The sequence below is a fragment of the Geotrypetes seraphini genome, chromosome 5 (genome assembly GCF_902459505.1).
Source record: "Geotrypetes seraphini chromosome 5, aGeoSer1.1, whole genome shotgun sequence".
NCBI lineage: Eukaryota > Metazoa > Chordata > Amphibia > Gymnophiona > Dermophiidae > Geotrypetes > Geotrypetes seraphini.
The window spans coordinates 48594702-48613710 of record NC_047088.1 but is presented as its reverse complement, the minus strand read 5'-3'; the positions used below and the strand labels follow the sequence as shown (position 1 = coordinate 48613710).

Here is a 19009-nt window from a genome sequence, read left to right as displayed (position 1 = left end):
CTAATGCAGAAAATGAAAAGTTTGCTTCTGGAGGACCTCCTCTTAGATCTTGGGAGTCCTTCAGCACTAAGCCTCTCTAGCTTTACTGTTTTATATGGAGGAATACCAGGTCAACCTTAAATCAGCACCCTTTGACTTAAAAGCCACTTTGACCCAGTCCTGTAATGTGCAACATTGTAATGCTGTGAAATAACTACAGTATTGCAAAAGGTGAAGTGGGGAAATATAAATAAAGTAGTGCAAAAAAACTCCACTTAAAAGGTAGCTGAGAGTCTGCTCAAATGGAAGAAAAAGCCTCAGGTTTTATTGGCAGAGCACAAGCTCAGCCCACCACCTCCACATCATTTTCCCACCTTTTGCAATAAGTTTTTTAGCCAATGATGTGGAGGTTGTGGTTTGAGCTTGAGCTCTTGCCAATAAAACCTGAGGCTTTTTCTTCTATTTAAGTAGACTCTCAGCTACCTTTTAAGTGGAGTTTTTTTGCACTACATTGTAATCCTGCACATTATAAAGAACTGCTGCTATAACTGCTTTGGCTATTGATTAGTTTTGTCAGTTCTGGAGGGAACAATGTTTTATTGATTCCCTCCCTAATGAGTGGAAGACTAGCCCACAGCAGTCTGAGAAGCTGGTTCAATTCCCACAGCAGCTCCTTGTGACTGGGCAAGTCACTCAACCCTCTATTGCTCCAGATAAACAATAAGGTGGTATATCAAATCCCATCCCCTTCCCTTATTCTTCAGTGAAATGTCAGGCACTGTTTTACTTCATTTGTTCTAAATAAATATTTTGCTGTTCTCACCGTTTGGTGTACTTGGTCTGTTCTCCATCTGCTCTGCTTCTGATTTCCCTGCCTCATGCAAACCATAGTGTTTTTCTGGAAGCAGTAAACAAGGATCACATTTCCACTCAGAATATTAAAGGCTAAGTTGCCTTAGAATCCAATCAATCTATTGATGAGTCTTCAACGAACAGAAAACTGATTACCATAGGAGATAGGGCAATTAATTAGTTTATTGAATCTGAAGGCCCAATGGTGTGTTGTATAGCAGTGTTTCTCAACACGGGGTATGCGTACCCTTAGCGGTACGCGGCACTGGCCACTGCTGAGAAAGTTGACTGCCCACCCACCGAAGCTGTTGCCAGGGATCCCCCTTCCTGCCCTTCATCCACCCGCTGAAGCTGCCACCGGGGATCCCTCCTTCCTGCCCTCCACCCGCCCACCGAAGGATAGGTGGGGGTGTCCTAATTTATTCCTCAGTTAGAATGCATACTTTTGTGGATATATGTGAACATTTCTTAAGAAAGAAGTGAATATTTCATGGGATGTCCTACTTTTTTTCACATAATTGTACATATAATAGTATTCTAGAAACTTAGCACCCAAAAGCCAAGTGCAGCTGTGCACCTAACAAAATTAGTGTCAATTAACACCAATTACTTGTTAGTGCCAATTAGTGCCTAATTTGTCAATTAGCTTAGGTGGATAACTAGAAGTATTCTATAACCTGTGTGTACAATTCTGTACAATAAGCATAAAAATAAGCAAATAAGATTATAGAATGAGAGGAAGTGTGTATATGTTGAATTTAGGAAAAGTAAGATGAACTTGATTTCTCTGACTAACTCAGCTGGAGAACATAAAAACATAAGAATTGCCGCTGCTGGGTCAGACCAGTGGTCCATCGTGCCTAGCAGTCCACTCACGCGGTGGTCCCCAGGTCAAAGACCAGTGCTCTAAATGAGTTCAGCCTCACCTGCTTATGTTCCAGTTTAGCAGGAACTTGTCCAACTTTGTCTTGATTCCCTGGAGGGTCTTTTCCCCTATAACAGACTCCAGAAGAGCGTTCCAGTTTTCTACCACTCTCTGGGTGAAGAATACCAATAGGTAGGGAGGGACTCAATCATTCTGGCACTGAAGGTAGAAAATGACACGGAAAAAAATTTGTCCCCGTCACCGCCCCGTCCCCATGACCACCACCCTGTCCCCGCCCCACCCCAGTTCTCGTGACCACTGTCACCGCCCCATCCCCGCGACTACTGTCCCCATAGCATCCATACAAGCCTCAGTAATGCAATATTTAGCTTATTCCTTCCTTATAAATCAAAGTTCTGATTGCTGAACTAGAGAAAGAGATGTTCAGCTGGCAGGGCTTCATTATAAATTTTTATCAACACAATATACTACTTTATCCTGAAGCAAAAAAAGAAAATAAATAGAAATTTTTTTTCTACCTTTGTTGTCTGATTTCTGCTGTCCTCATCTTCTCATTCAATTCCTTCTATCCACTGTCTGACTTCTCTCTGCATCTTCCATTTGCTCTGTTCCTGTGCCTCTATTTTTTCTCTTCCCGTTTCAGTGGGTTACCCGCAGAACAACCACCATGTCATTCTCTAATTGGAGGCTCATCTTGTGTTTAAGTAGACAGGGAGTGAGGGAGAAAGAGGAAGGCCAGAGACCTTCAAGTTATACTCCATCTCCAGGATCATGTAGCCCTTTCTTTTACTTTAGAGTTGTGAAGCTTCAATCATAACAGGTACCCCCCCCCCCCACCACCCCCAATTCAACTGAAACTCAGTTTCCCAAACTGGTCAGCAGCTAATCCATTAACCAATCTGGGAGCTGACATTGTTTGCCCATCATCCACCTGCTGAAAACAGAAAAATTATGGATGAGCTCACATTGCACAGCGCCTTTATAAGATAAAGCACACAAGAGATTGTTTTTTTTCTTCTCTGTCTCTATCCACTAGTCTACAGATACCGTGTTTCCCCGATGATAAGGCAGGGCCATCAAATAAGACAGCCCCCCCCCCTTTTTAGAAAAAAATGTAAAATAAGGCACCCCCCTGCAAATAAGCCACCCACCGATACCTGCGCTTACCCGAATCGGGTGGTACGGTGGGTGACTCCGTGTGGTCCCTCCGTCTACCGTATTTGCCTCCATGGCTGCGTGCCGCGCCTCGTCATGAAGTGAAGAGGAGGAAGTGACAGGACTGCAGCGCGCGCACGTGACTCCGCGCAAGGAAACACAGGCAGCTTCCCTCATCCCTCCCTAACGGAGACTGCAGGAATTTGTTCACGGCCAGAACATCCAATACAGGTAATAAAATTCTGGTTTTTTTCAACAATAACTGTGTACTGTAGTCTTCTTCATGGGTAAATAAGGCATCCCCCCGAAAATAAGCCCTAGAGCATATTTTGGCCTTCCAAAAAAAAATAAGATTACCATCGGGGAAACAGGGTACAATCCACAAGTTCTGGCCTGGTCTGATAAGGATGCTATGAAAACAAACATTGCAAGTATAAAATGCAAGTATCCTTTGCATTGCTCTTTGTGTAGGTGGCATGTACATGTGCTGCTTTTCTCCCCCAAATCTAACATACATACCGGAGTGCCTTGTTGATTGCAGTTAAAAGTTCATGCACTGTAGAACCTACATATAATTTTAACTATTTTACAAGAGGGATCTTTGTTGGGTCACTTAACTCGACAGTGTCTTTGAAAATTACCCTTGAATTGAGAAAAGGTTTCATGCAGAATGTCCCAAACTGTGGCCATAACCCCAAATGGGGGGATTAAAATATCCACAGTCTGAAAAAAAGAAGACACAGAAAAAAAGTGGAGAAAAAGCCTCAGTTAAGCTTCATAAGGCTAAAAAAAAAAAAACAACCCTCCACTTATGTGCCTTCACTATATCAAAAACAGTAGTGAAAAAATGAGGCACAATAGCAGCCCCCCAAAAAACCTCCAGCATCACATTGATTGTGAAATCTGTGAAGGATTTGCACAGAGGGTCGTGGTGGATTGCCTTTGATGCAGGAAGTTTTTCACCCCTGAAGCAGCAAGAGTGAAATGGAGATTTCCCTGTCGGGTGGGCTGTTTACCCACCTGGCCCGGGTAGTGAGGCTTGGGAGTAAGCCTGATTGGAGACAGCTGGGACTTCGTGGTCAGTTAAGTTTTTCTTTTTTCCTTGCTCAAGTTGCAATATTTCTGACTGTGCCTCTGGACTGCAATCTTTTTTCACACGATGTTTGTATGTGAGATTTTGGCATGCTGGATGTTAGGTGTTTTTTGGGGGCTGCTATTGTGCCTCATTTTTTCACCACTGTTTTTGATATAGTAAAGACACAAGTGGAGTTTTTTTTAGCCATATGAAGCTTAACTGAGGCTTTTTCTCCACTTTTTTTTCTGTGTCTTCTTTTTTCAGACTGTGGGTGTATATGTGATGTATGGGTGGCCTTGCAGTGTCCCATAAGACCCTTGAATGTTTGATTTAGGGCACATTGTGAGATAAATGGTGATTGTTTGTGTCCCTATCCTTAGTTTGGATTCAGATATCCACATTTAGGGGTCACAACCTGGATAGACCAGGAAAATGTCTAACCTGATCATTTTCTTTCCTTTAGTCACAGCACATGAATTCAGGCGCGTGTGGGCTATGTACATCCACTAGCAAGCTGAGATAGTAAAGCAAACTGAGATCTGTAAGCTGCCTGGTTAGCCAGTATTTCTGTTATGAGCAGAAGTATCATCATGGAATGCTCCGAGGCAAAGAACTCCCTCCTCACAGCATTGAGACATTAAGCCGAAAAGAAGACAATGCCAAACAGCCAGAAGGTCCTAGACCTATAGAACATCAAAGGAAATAAGCAGTAAGGCTGGGACTCTGGATTTATCTGCTGTGACTAAAGGATTGAAAATCAAATCAGGCAAGACAATTTTTCCTTCTTTGTCAACAGCATTAGATGAATCCAGAGTCTTATCCTTACTGCTCATTTCCTATGTTCTTCCAATGGTCTGTGGGATGTAACAAAACAATCCTCAAAAGGGTCAAATAACAAGAATATATGGAAAAGAAATAACCCAAAGACAACCTTGAGTCAGCAGGCCCCAGAGATTGACACTCCTTGAAACCATGAAAGAAAAGACAGCAAAACCGCCAGCTCCAAACAAACCCCAGCAGAGAGATTACTCCCCCTCTTCCAGAACAGCAGAGAGAAACGATGGTGAAGGATTGAACTACTTCAACCACACACATACACACCCCTCCCAAAACAAGTCAGGTGAAATGGAAGGAGCAAGGGAGTTACAAATCTGTACTCAAAAATGGCATGGAACCACATTGTAATCAACCAGCCACAAGAGAACCATATGCCTTCACGGTCCACAGACCAATCCAAAGCCATGCAGCCGAGCCTGAAATGATACCCAAACTGTTGAAGAGTCCAAAGGCATGCACAATCTGCATTCAATTCTGAGACACACTGTGCTATACCATGCCCTAGCCCCAGCCCCAGAGATGGAGCCGTGCTGCACTTAATATACTTAAAGAATGACACAGGAACAAACTTTTTCCCTGCCCTGCTCCCACAAGCTCTGTCCCTATGAACTCAGTTTGATCTCGTAGCCATAGTTAGTGAAGAGAATGATACACGTTTTTTGGTTTTATTTCATGTATTTTTGTAGACACCGATGTTAAGGATGGCATTCACCTGGTTTGTTCACGCTAATCCCTCCTGATGAAAATATCTGAAACTTGGCCGGAGTCGAGGGACACAACAGCGGGATCATAGAGATTCATACATAATTTGTGGATTTTATAGGGTTATTATTGACCCGAAAGGTGATTGAAAACTGCACCACCAGGGACCCAGAGATTGAGTACCTTGAAGATGAACGAATGTGGACTCAAACCTGATACAACTAACATATAAACTTTACTATTACTTTTGAATCATTTTTTGCATTTATGCAAATATTAGTACACTATGAAAAAAGTTATTTGTACATGGTCTGAATGATACATGGTGAGATAATTAGAAGAACAGAGTGAAGCTATGATGATTCTCCATTTCATTGGTACTGAGCACATACATTATACTAATGTAGTAGTATGATAATTTAAAAATTCAGCACCGTGATATGAGTAGCCTCAAAGTTATGATTTTAATCATTTTATTAAAATATAAAAAGAAACAATATTTTGTAAAACTGTCATTCCATGAAAGCACAAATGCAGAATAAGGATAAACAAACCTCCCCCCTCACAAATATCCCCTCCACTATCAAGAAAACTGAAAAGGCCAAACTACTACATTGCACTCAAATGCCAAATATATAATAGCTGACCAAAAATGATAAAACCATAAATTAAATCAAAATCCCAAGAGGTCATCTCTTTCATGCAGTACAACACCAAAGAAATAGAAAGATCCATTGCCTCCTATACTCTGAAAAATATAAAGATCACACATGCAAGGGATGGTGTTAAGGGATGCTTCTACCATCTTGCCCGGTAAGTTTGACATCAGTTCCGGGCAAGATGGTAGAAGCACTGATAAAGGACAGCATCTGTGAGCACATAGAAAAAAATGGGCTAATGAAAGCGAGCCAACAAGGCTTCTGCAAAGGAAGATCGTGCTAAACAAACTTACTGCACTTCTTTGAGGGGATAAACAGCCAGTTGGACAAAGGGGAACCCGTAGACATCATTTACCTCGACTTCCAAAAGGCCTCTGACAAGGTACCCCATGAGCGGCTACTTAGGAAGCTGTGGAACCACGGGGTGGAAGGGGACGTACACAGATGGGTTAAACACTGGTTGGCAGGCAGAGGGTTGGATTGAAGGGTCACTACTCGGACTGGAGGAGGGTCACGAGCGAAGTTCCGTAGGGGTCGGTACTCGGACCGCTGCTGTTCAATGTATTTATTAATGACTTGGAAACGGGGGTGAAGTTATAAAACTCTGTAGCAGGGTTAGAACTGCGGAAGAATGCGAGGACCTACAAAGGGACCTGAACAGACTGGAGAAGTGGGCAAATAAATGGCAGATGAACTTCAATGTAGGGAAATGCAAGGTCATGCATATAGGGAAAAAGAACCCGATGTTTAGCTACCAAATGGGGGAATTAGTACTAGAGGGAAGTAACCTTGAAAAAGACTTGGGTGTACTGGTGGACACAACAATGAAGTCAATGGCACAATGCGCAGCAGCCTCGAAGGAGGCAAACAGAATGCTGGGTATTACAACCAGAACGAAGGAAGTCATCATGCCGCTATACCGCATGATGGTATGACCACATCTGGAGTACTGTGTCCAATATTGGTCACCGTACCTAAAGAAGGAAATGGAGATACTTGAGAGGGTTCAGAGAAGAGCGACAAGAATGATAAAAGGTATGGAAAACCTTTCATACGCAGAGAGGTTAGTTAGGCTGGGGCTCTTTACCCTGGAGAAGCGAAGACTCAGAGGAGACATGATAGAGACTTACAAGATCATGAAGGGCATAGAGAAGGTAGAAAGGGACAGATTCTTCAGCCTATTGGGAACTACAAGAACAAGGGGGCACTCAGAGAAATTGAAAGGGGACAGGTTTAGAACCAATGCTAGGAAATTTTTCTTCACTCAGAGGATGGTGGACACCTGGAATGTGCTACTGGAGGAGGTGATAGGACAGAGTACATTAAGGGGATTCAAAGAGGGATTGGACAAGTTCCTGAAGAATAAGGGGATTGAGGGATATAGATAGAGGCAGAGATAGGATCATGAAAGGGTATAGATAGAAGAAAAATGGGGATTAAAGAGTTTTAGACAAAGGATCACTTACAGGTCATGGACCTGATGGGCCGCCGCGGGAGCGGACTGCTGGGCACGATGGACCCCCCTGGTCTGACCCGGCAGAGGCAACTTCTTATGTTCTTATGTTAAGGGATGGAACTAGGGCAATTGCCTGATGGCCAGAGAGAACCCTGAAGCTAGAAGCTGAAGGCAGCATGGCCTTGTAATGAGTCTGGGGGTCCCCACCCAAATTTCTGCCCTGAGACCCAGCCCAGTCTAACATCAGCTTTGGCAGGCTACACATTTCAAATCTGATGAATTGTAATCACAAAATAGAAAATAAAATTTGTTCTACCCTTTGTTGTCAGGTCATTTTATTTGTTCAAATCATGTTGGTCCCAGGCTCTGGTTTCTGTTTCCCTCTGTCTTCTCTCAACTCACTTATCAAGATCTCCTGCTCGTTTGACATTTCTTCTTTCTGCATACTTACCATCCATATTCCATCTGTGTACCTATCACTCCCCCATGTTCAGCATCTCCCTTCGCTATGTCCTCTATACTTCCACTGTGGCTGTCTGAAAGGTGGTGATGTGCCCCATAACCAGAGATGGTGCTGTGCCTTACCGACACAGTTGGAGAAGCATTCCACATGCCAAGCCTGAGCCAGGGAGGACAGGCTAAACAGAGAGGTAAGCATGTGTCCCCCACAAGAGAGAGATGGAGCCTCCAGTGACATAATAGAGATGAATTAAATCAGAAACGATGGAGCAGTATTGCTTAAACTGGAGCAATTGTGCTCTAGATGAAATATATAAGTGGGGAGAGAGGAAGCTATATGGGCACATCAGAGTCATGCTCCACCTCCAGAGAGGAAGCTGAACTGCACCGACATACAAGGATACGTACTATGATCGTAGAGGAAGCCGTGTAGCCACAATAGAGGAAACATACTGACTAACCCAAGATGGGAGTTGAAACCCAGCTGAAATGACCCCAACCCAAAAAAGGAACAAAACTGCACAGAATGAAATGGCTCTGTGAGTCATAAGAAAGGCAAGGAAAACCATGGCCCCAGTTCACGAGTTGTTGCCCATCCAACAAACCATGAAGTCACAAAGGCATAGAAGCAGTGCTCCACAGAGAAAGAGACAACATTGAGATGAAATAGAAAGAATGGATCTGCACACCTCCATCAAAACCATGCTGTATAGCTGCGCTCTGCATCCAGAGATGGAGCAATGGGCAACAGCCATTGCTGCAGGCAGATGCAATCCTCATCCACAGCCAGAGATGAGCTCTACATCAGGAACAGTACTCTACAGTGGTGCTCCGCTAGAGATGGAACTATTACCAACTTCCAGAGTTGAAAACAAGATAGACAGCCGGTGACAGAGAAGCACCCCACAGCCAGCAACGTAACCAAGCTGCACCTCCAGAGAAGGAGCTGTGTTCTGTATCCAGAGATGCTGTACATCCAGAGACGAAGTCATGGTCGGCTGCTATAGATGGTGGGTGGATCTGTGCTCCCCAGCTACAGATGCATTCTATATCCAGGGTCAGATCTGCGCTCTGAATGAAAAAATGAATCAGAGTGAGAGAGTTGCAGAAAATGCACTACAGCAGTAGACATGTAAGAGAGTCCCCATTCAGACAAGGAACCATTCACTAGAAGCTGAGGCGGCAGGACTACACTTCAGAGCCTGAGAGAAGTTCCAGGGACAAAGCTACCCTCCAGAGAAAGAGCTGGCTCCAAGCATTACCTGCAAAGATAGAATCAAGGCCCATCTTTAAAGCCATGCAGAGTGCCACCTCAAGCAACAGTATTGCGCATCAGGAGCTAGGAAGCAAGTGCGAATCCTACGCAACGAGAAAGCTGAGCTCCCCATAAAGATAGAGAATGAGACTCTAGCTCCACTCGCACAAACAGAACGTAGACCACAAACAGAAGGAAGCTACGTGTATTATGTAGGAGGGTGCAGTCCCTAAGAACTTCAAAGATAGAAATAACCAGCTTCCCTCAAAGATGGCCTATGGGATCCCCCCTCAACGGAACACCAAGGTGCAGAGTTAAAATGGCCATAAAGCAAAAGCTGTAGTTAGCTATAGCAAAAGAGAACTGGATAAAATGTGCCAGTTTCACAGATGGTAGGAGCAAGCAATCAGATACTAGCTATCCATCTGGTTATATATTTCTTTAATACCAATCTTTTAACATCTATTTATGTCTTACTGATAACGTTTCAGAAACCATTAATAAAATTTGGCTCAAACATTTTAGTAACAATTCCAAAAATGTTTCACAGAAATCTGTTTGCCGCTGCCAGCTTCAGAGAAAAACAAAACTTTCTCCTGCTACTCCTGAATAGAACAAAATTAGAATACATACTTAGGGTAATCAGTTTTTTAAACTATGACTAAAACTAAATGTTTCAAGTATACCTAAGAAAAAATGAATACAGGATCAGTTACATCCAAATGCACACATTTGTTCAAGATGCAGGTCAATGGTAGTAAAAGCTGTGAACTTATCTTACACTGGCCTTGGTAGAGATTTCTACTGCAGGCCGACAAGGTAAATGCTTCAATGCTCACAGAATTCCTATGAGCATCGGAACATTTATCTTGCTGGCCTACAGTAGAAATCTCTACCACAGCTTTGTAAGAGGAAACCTTACCCCCTCTTCTATGAAACTGCGATAGCAGTTTCTAGCGCAGAGAGCCGCGCTGAATGGCCTGCGCTGCTCCCGACACTCACTGAGTTCCTATGAGCATCGGGAGAAACGTGACTCCCTCCGCTAGAAACTGATATCGCAGTTTCGTAGAAGAGGGGGTTAGGGTAATAAAGTACCAGTTGCCATTTACTTATTTTTGATTTAAGAGATGCCTATATTTAGGCCACTTGATAAAAACATCATGACTGTAGAAAATTAACTGTCATTCAGTATAATTAAAAGCATCCACGAATAAGTTGTTTCCTTAGTTTTAAAATATTACTCAGCCTCCTTGTTAACATGGAAAAATGCTTTGAAATCAAATACAGTGGAACCTTGGTTTACAAGCATAATTCGTTCCAGAAGTATGCTCGTAAACCAAATTGCTCGTATATCAAAGTGAGTTTCCCTATAGGATTGAATGGAAACTCGCTTGATACATTCCCCCCCCTCAAGGTCACAGACACTGCTTCATACCCCCGCCCCCCACGATCCGGCATCCCCCGCCGAGCACCCAAATAACATCCCTTACCCCGATTTGGCACTGGCACAAGCACCAACGCACAAGACATGCCGGTGCCGGAAGATCCTCCCTCTGCGCTGGGGCTGGACTGAGCATCGAAGATCCTCCCTATTGGCTGGGCTGGGTCTTGAGCATTTGCGCATGCTCAAGGCCTTCTGGTCTTGCTCTCTCCGAGAAAGCAAGACCAGGCGGCTTGAACATGCACAAATGCTCAAGGCCCAGTCCAGTCCAGCCCAGCGCAGAGGGAGGGTCTTCCAGCACCGGCATGTCCTGTGCGGTGGTGCTGGTGCCAGTGCCAAATCGAGGTAAGGGATTTTATTTAGGTGCTTGGCGGGGGATTTAGGATCACCAGGGTGGGGGTGGGGCGCGACACGAGTGGGGGGGATGCCGGATTACAGGGGGGGGTGCTCGTAAATCGAGTCAAGCTCGGTTTCCGAGGTGCCGATTTTGCGAATGTTTTGCTCGTCTTGCAAAACACTCACAAACTGGTGCACTCGTAAACCGAGGTTTGACTGTACAAGAAAAATTGACTATGTCCAGGACAGCCATAAGAAAAATAGACTTACAGAGCTATTGTTAGGAATTTTTCTTTAAAATCCAGCTTAGTACTGGAGGGTGGCCAACGTGCTGCCGATTTTTAAAAAAAGGTTCCAGAGATGTTCTGGGAAATTAGACCGGCGAGTCTGACATCTGTGTCAGGCAAAATGGTAGAAATTATTATAAAGAACAAAATGACAAAACATATACATAAGCATAGATTAATGAGAGAAAGCCAATATGGAGTCAAAGGAAATCTTGCCTCACCAATCTACTACATTTCTTTGAAGGGGTGAAAGAACAAGTGGATAAAGGTGAGCCAGATGATATTGTGTATTTGGATTTTCAAAAGGCATTTGACAAAGAACCTCATGAAAGACTTCTGAGGAAATTAGAAAGTCATGGGATAGGAGGTACAGTGTTCCCCCACGAATTCGTGGTCACCAGTTCGCGGTCGTGGTCATTCACGGTATTTTCCAACCAGGCAGCTGGAGAGGCAGGAGAGGGCAGCCAGAGCTAAAGAGACATATGATCAAGAAACTGTTTTATTTTACTTTAGCGATTATGATAAACATACCGAGGGCCTCAAAATAGTACCTGGCGGGCCGCATGTGGCCCCTGGGCTGCGAGTTTGAGACCACTGGTTTAAATAGTCAATATTCTCAATGGAGAAGGGTAAATAGTGCAGTCTGCAGGGAGAAAAACTTTGTTGCTCTTCATGTTGAAAAGGACACTCTGATACTCCAGGGACTACATCATCTCCAGGTAGCTTTTTCAGAAATTTATGACCCAGTCCAGGTTCTGCTGTAGCTGGATCATGCACTCCACTACTGCCCTTCCCTTGGAGTCAGACAGAACTCATATCAGACAATTGTCCAGGTATGGATGCACCGGTATATCTCCTGGCAGAGGTGTACTGCATCACCATCATCTTAGTGAAGATGCATAGCACTATGGTCAGTCCAAACAGAAGAGCCAAGAACTGGAAATAGTGTTCCAGAACGTGGAACCTCATGAATTTCCTGTGATCTGTAAAAATGAAGATATGCAGACAGGCCTCTGTCCAAGTCCAGCAAGGCAAGATATTCCCCCAGCACCAGTTGTGTTTCTTATTGCTCTCACTTCTGCCGGTCGGGTCAGTGATATTCAAGCCTTGGTGGCAGATCCACCTTTCACTGTCTTCCATCATGATAAGGTGGTTCTTGCCTAAGACTGTTTCTGATTTTCACATTAACCAATCTATTGTTCTTCCTGTGTTTTTTCCGAAGCCTCATTCTCATCCTGGAGAAGTGGCTCTACATTCTTTCGATTGTAAGCGTGCGCCGACATTCTACTTAAAGCGCACCGCTCCTCATCGTTCTGCTCTCCAGCTGTTCCTTTCTTTCGACCCTAATCACTTGGGTTACTCTGTCTCGAAGCAGACCATTTCTAACTGGTTGGCCGCTTGTATTTCTTTCTGTTATGCTCAGGCTGGTCTCTCCCTACCGGGTCGAGTCACAGGCCACAAGGTCAGGGCGATGGCGGCGTCTGTTGCTTTCCTCCGCTCCACTCCCATTGAGGAAATCTGTAAGGCTGCCACTTGGTCCTCGGTTCATACGTTCACCTCTCACTACTGTCTGGATGCTTTCTCCAGGCGTGACAGCTGCTTTGGCCAGTCAATTTTGCAATATCTATTCTCCAGAATTGCCAGCTCTCCCTCCATCCTTTCTGGTTAGCTTGGAGGTCACCCACATATAGAGAATATGCTGCCTGCTTGTCCTGGGATAAAGCACAGTTACTTACCGTAACAGGTGTTATCCAGGGACAACAGGCAGATATTCTTGCAACCAACCCACTTCCCCGTGGTTGGCTTCTTTGCTTGCTATCTGAACTAAGGACATGCTGAGGAGACGCATGCCCTAGGCAGGGCGGGAGGGGCATGCACGCATGCGCAGGCCAATCACAAGCCTGAAGGTCTTCGAGCAAGCCTGCTTGCGAAAACGTCCGCTAGGGGGCTCCGTCGGTGACATCACCCACATGTAGAGAATATCTGCCTGCTGTCCCTGGATAACACCTGTTACGGTAAGTAACTGTGCTTTAAAGCAGATAAACAGCTACCATATTTTTCGCTCCATAAGACATACTTTTTTTTCCCAAAAAAAGTAGGTGGAAACTTCTGTGCATCTTATGGAGCAAAAGTAATTAACCCCCCCCCCCCCCCAGAACGAGTCTACCTTTTCGGTGGAGCCTGCACACAGTAGTAGTATACTCCCTCGTGGGCTGAGGCTCCGCTGTGGTGCCAGAAGAAGCGCACGGCTGGGGAGTGATGTCAGAGCGGGATGTGCGCGCAGTAGCAGCACACTGACATCCCTTGTGGGCCGAGGCTTCATTGTGGTGCTGGAAGAAGCGCATGGCAGGGAGTGATATCAGGGCGGGGCATGCGCAGAGTAGAGCATGCTGACCTCCCTCATGGGCTGAGGCTCCATTGTGGTGCTGGGAGAAGCACACGGCTGGGGAGTGATGTCAGTGCGCCACGAGCCTGGGTCCTGCTGCAGCCTGAGAACGGTAGCTGCCGCCTTCCTACAGCGACCAGTTGAGGACACTCTGGGCTGTGAGGAGCATTGGGTGTGGCCCTGCTGGTCTCCAGCCTGGAAAGTGATCACTTTGCCTAGGAAGCCTTTGCTTTCTGCTGGCGTTCTTCTCTGTCAAGGGCGCTGCTTTATATTAAAAAAATCTCCCCATAGTCTGGTTTCTCCTCCTTCCTACTTCCCTCACCTGTTATCTAACAGTTCTTTCAGCCACCCCCATCCCCCCAAGAGTTCAGCACCTCTGTCTCAGATTCCCCACTTCTCTGAGTTCAGTACTCCTTATTCTCCCTTAGGTCCACCCTGCCCCTGTCCTTCAGACTTCTCTATTTTTCCAGCAGCAGTAAGTCACTGCTTGGGCTGACCCCGATCCAACTATACTGCATCCTATCTGGCTGACACAATTTGGTTCAGAATGGGTTTTTTCTTGTTTTCCTCCTCTGAATCTAGAGTGCGTCTTATGGTCAGGTGCATCTTATAGTGTGAAAAATAAGGTATTTGAAGCTTTTCATCAATAAAATTAGAGACTGTAGAAGATCAATTTGCATCATTGCTTCTGGTTTATCTTAACCTACCTAGTTATATTTTTGCATAATTGTATCTATGAGCCTCAGAAGGATATCTCCATTTGGGTGAAAGGAGCCACATTAGATCCTCTCCCCTGGGTTGAGGGGAGATACTCAAGGCTAGCAAGGCCCACTCTGTTACTTAGTTTGAGAATGGGCAGAGTGAGGTTGACATGGTGTATATCACAGCCCCCTGCCACACACACACACTGGAGCTAGGATTGCAATGACCAGAAAGACGTGTGTTGACAACTATCCAGACTCTTTAAGATGGAAGTGCAACATCTACATACCTTACTCTACAGACTTCTGAATGTTCTCAAGGTCTTGCTACAAAACCTAAAAGTCCAGTCTCAAATGCATAAAACATAATTATATAGCCGATACTTAAAATGATTAGACTTTTCTCCACATTCTTTATAAAAAATAAAAAAAAAATTATCCCCCCTTTTTATAAAACCGCACAAGAGATTTTTAGCGCTAGCCAGCGTGCTGAATGCTCTGCGCTACTCCAACGTTAACAGGAACTCTATGATCGTTGGAGCAGCACAGAGCATTCAGTGCGCCAGTCAGTGCTAAAAACTTCTTGCACGGTTTTATAAAAAAGGGGGGGGTAATATTGGCAGCAATAAAAACAGAGTTGGCAGATTTATAACTTGGGGGGCTCTAGGAAGATGCACCAATATTGAATGCCAATTCATATAAAGGCATCTTTGCAGCACAAGTCAGCACTGACATGCCTAAAGTTAGACACAAACAGTTAAGACAAGTTAATGATGTGCATGTTAGCTTATTTTACAAGGACTCTTTTTTTCACAGAGGTTTCTACTCCTAGGAGCTCTATGAGCATTGGAGCATTTACCTCGCTGGCCCGCGGTAGAAACCTTTACCATGGCTTTGTATAAGCTAGCATAAGTTATTCATGTAAGGAGTAAACATATTCCATGCCCCCATGTACACCCCACTGCAGTTACACACTAATGCAATTACACTCTATGGAATAAAGACAGAATACTTATTCATGTAACTAAATTCATACAGTTATAGAACTGCCCTTAAATGTAGGGTAAAGTGCTATTCTAAAATTAAAGCAATTAAAACATTACATGAAAATTGGCCATTAGGTATTAAAAATACCCTGTACCTTTCAAACTCAACATACTCTTCTTCCTATTTATTAGGCAACTTATACCCAAGATCATTAAAGGATCATGGACACTGCCTTTCTGTGGGTACAATAAAAGTGGTTTTACATATTCAATATGCAAGTACTTTTTTCTGTCCCTCCTGGGTTCACAATCTAAGTATTAACCTCCAGATTCTATATAAGTCACTCAAATTTGGATACATATCCCAGATACATGTGCAAACTATTCAATTAGGTGGTATCAATTATTAAGGTTAATTGGCACCAATGTGGATTTGTATGTGCATCTGCCCTAGTCACTATTATATAACATCTGTGCCTAAATCTCATAGCATGTCACTCAAAAAGGAGCAAGGGAGGGAAATTCCTAGAATTAAGAGTGATATTATATAGATTACTTAGATTTGAGTGCTCAACTGCCATCAACAGGGCACAGGGATGTACACCAAATGTCAACAGGGATAAGTCCTGGTACCCAATGTCACGTTCAGGAATCCTTTCTAAGCAACCTTTATAGGGCTTGACACAGATCTTAATGACACCTCATTTTGGCACCATTTACTGAATCTGATCCTTCATGTCTCTACATTAAAACTACAGTAAAACTGATCATTTAAAGTTTAAACAAACAAACTATACATTACAAAAGCACACCCACGCACCACTTCAAAATGCAGCCTCCAACAAAGAACAGCAAGAAAGAGTAGCCGACAAACCACGGGGAGAAGCAGGATATCCACAGATGAATGAAAGCAAGTCAATGAAAGAGATTCTCATTCAAAACCAATTACTACCACCGTGAGCGCCCCTTACCATAGAAAAAGTCATACAGTCCGAGCAATCACAAACAAAAAAAAAAAAGGCCGTACCAACGTAAAAATACAATGCATTGCACCGATTTGCTAATGAAAAGTCCATTAATAGTGCACCGTCTTTGAAGACCTCGGTGATTCCAAGTGTAAATGCTCAATGCGGTGCAACCACAAAACAAAAGGAACCCTCCTGGTCCTCATCTTAAACATAAGAGGAAAGAAGGAAGATGAGAGGTTAAGAGGAAGCTGGGGGCACGGGGCCGCGCACAATAGAGCAATTGCCACAGTCTGGCAGCGGGAGCAGGACCGACCCCCGGTTGCAACCTGTCACCTGCGGGGAGGAGGGGGGAGGGCAGAGAAGAGGCGCTCGCGGCCCGGCGAAAACGTGCACGCGAGAGCGTAAGAGCCGCTCGCGGACGGACCCCCCACCCCCTTCACCTGCTTGCGTGGTATCGGTCAGCTCGTATCCGCTGCCGGGGAAGTCTCTCAGCTTGCGGCCGCTCAGGTTCAGGATGCCGGTGTTCACCCCCTCCTCCAGGGCCCGGTCCAGGCTGCGGACGGTGTGGTGGGGGTGCTGGACAGAGCCCGCCCCCCACTGGGCTCCGTTGGCGTACGAAGGGCTGGCGTGGAACAGTGCCGGCGTGGCCGTCGCCGTTACCGCGACGGCAGCTGTGGCCGTGGCAGCTGCTCCTCCTCCCTGACTCGCCGCCATATTTTTCAGAGAGAACGAGCTCGACAATAATAAGGAGATAAAGGGGGGGAACCCACCGCAGGCCGAGCATGCGCAGTCAGTCCGGCGCAGGGGCGAGGGGGGGGGGCGGTCGAGGAGAGGAATTCCAGGAGGAGCTGCAATTAATGCTTGCCTTAGAAAATCATCAATAGCATGAGCCTGCTTTCTAGGTTGTATTTGGGTGTGCATAGAAATATGTATGTGTGTGTGGTTTTATGTTTTGGTTTACTCTGTAATCCGTCTTGCTGCATCTTAGAGAGCCAGTTTGGGAAAGTAAGGCTAACTAAACTGAATCTATATGATGAGGAGGATGATGCTTTACCACCTTTTGAGAACAAATGTTGTATCAAATTCCATGTGTGAAGGAAAGGAATATAAAGGTAGGGTTATACTACCGTCCCATGGGGCAAAATCAGCAGGCAGATGGAAGAAATGTTTTCAGAAATCAGAAACCGCTGGAGAATTGGGCAACTGTATAATAATGGGTGATTTCAATTACCCTAACATTTACTAGAGGATGGATAAGTTTAAATGTCAAAAAACCTCAGGGGTCTTTTTACTGAGGCGCACTAGCCGTTTTAGCGCAGGCTAAACGCTAAAACGCCCATAGACTATAATGGACGCGTTAGCGTTTAGCACGTGCTAATATTAGCATACGCAGCTAGCGTGCCTTAGGAAAAGGACCCTTCAAAGGCTTATCCACAATCAATACAGGAGACCAATCAAACACTATGCAATTGCCAGAGCCAGAAAGAAGCTAAACAACTTTCTTGGAGATTCAAAAAACGGGGAGTACACATTCTGTGTGTACACATTCTGCTGAAATGTCAGCAGCCTCTGCTATCTCATTTAGGGTCAATCGGCAATCTTCCATCATGATTTAGTGAACTTCATCAACCATTTTCATTGTCTGTTGCTGTTTTGGGACGTCCAGAGCGTTCTTCATCAAAATGCTGGTCCGGCCATGTTTAAACTCGGCAGCCCTAGTCACTATTTTATAACATCTGTGCCTAAATTTCATAGCGTGTCACTCAAAAAGGAGCAAGGGAGGGAAATTCCTAGAATTAAGAGTGATATTATATAGATTACTTAGATTTGAGTGCTCAACTGCCATCAACAGGGCACAGGGATGTACACCAAATGTCAACAGGGATAAGTCCTGGTGCCAAAATGAAGGAGATGCACAATAATCTAGCATCACTTATGCAGGGGCAGCTCCAGTACCACCTTGTCCTACTACCAAACCAGATCATGGATGGCTGAGCTGACAGCAAAAGTAATCAGTGCCAAGTAGAAGTTTACACTATTTCAATTTTCTATTCCATTCTCCCAGGGGAGCTCAGATCAGTTTGCATAAATTTATTCAGGTACTGAAGCATTTTTCCCTGTCCTGGTGGGCTCACAATCTTATCTAATGTCCCTTTGGTAATAGGGGGATTAAGTGACTTGCCCAGGGTCACAAGGATCAGTGTGGGTTTGAACCCACAACTTGAGGGTGCTGAGGCTGTAGCTTTAACCATTGCACCACACTCTCCCATATCTGAGCCAGCTGGATCTAGCCTAGGAGAGCACATGCCACCTGGCAGATGGCTCTTGCACTCACAGCCAAAGGAGAACTGGGGGAGAGAATATCTGGTAAATGTTCCTTTGTGTGATTCCCTCATCTCCTTATTGGGGGTGGCTGGACACTTCTTGGACAGGTGGCTCCAGTTCAGCAGGTTGCCAGTCTGTAGCCTAAGGGTGGTTGTGTGATCCAGCAAAATCCTGGCAGCGTGACCGGGAGCAGCAACATAGTGAGGGACGTTTGCACCGAGGGCAGTGGTGCCAACTTGGGCACTCCCCACTCTTCTGCACCAC

The 19009-nt window shown here is 44.9% G+C and overlaps 1 protein-coding gene across 5 annotated transcripts in view; it reads right to left on the bottom strand.

Moving 5' to 3' along the window:
- Positions 1-17135, bottom strand: part of LRCH2 (leucine rich repeats and calponin homology domain containing 2) — a 198935-nt gene extending 181800 nt beyond the window's left edge. For all 5 annotated transcript variants that reach the window (XM_033944408.1, XM_033944409.1, XM_033944410.1 and 2 more), the window contains exon 1: positions 16861-17135. In XM_033944408.1, the coding sequence (XP_033800299.1) occupies positions 16861-17134 (274 nt within the window). In that variant the 5' untranslated portion in view covers position 17135. The remainder of the gene's footprint in view (positions 1-16860) is intronic.
- Between the last annotated feature and the right edge of the window lie 1874 nt (positions 17136-19009).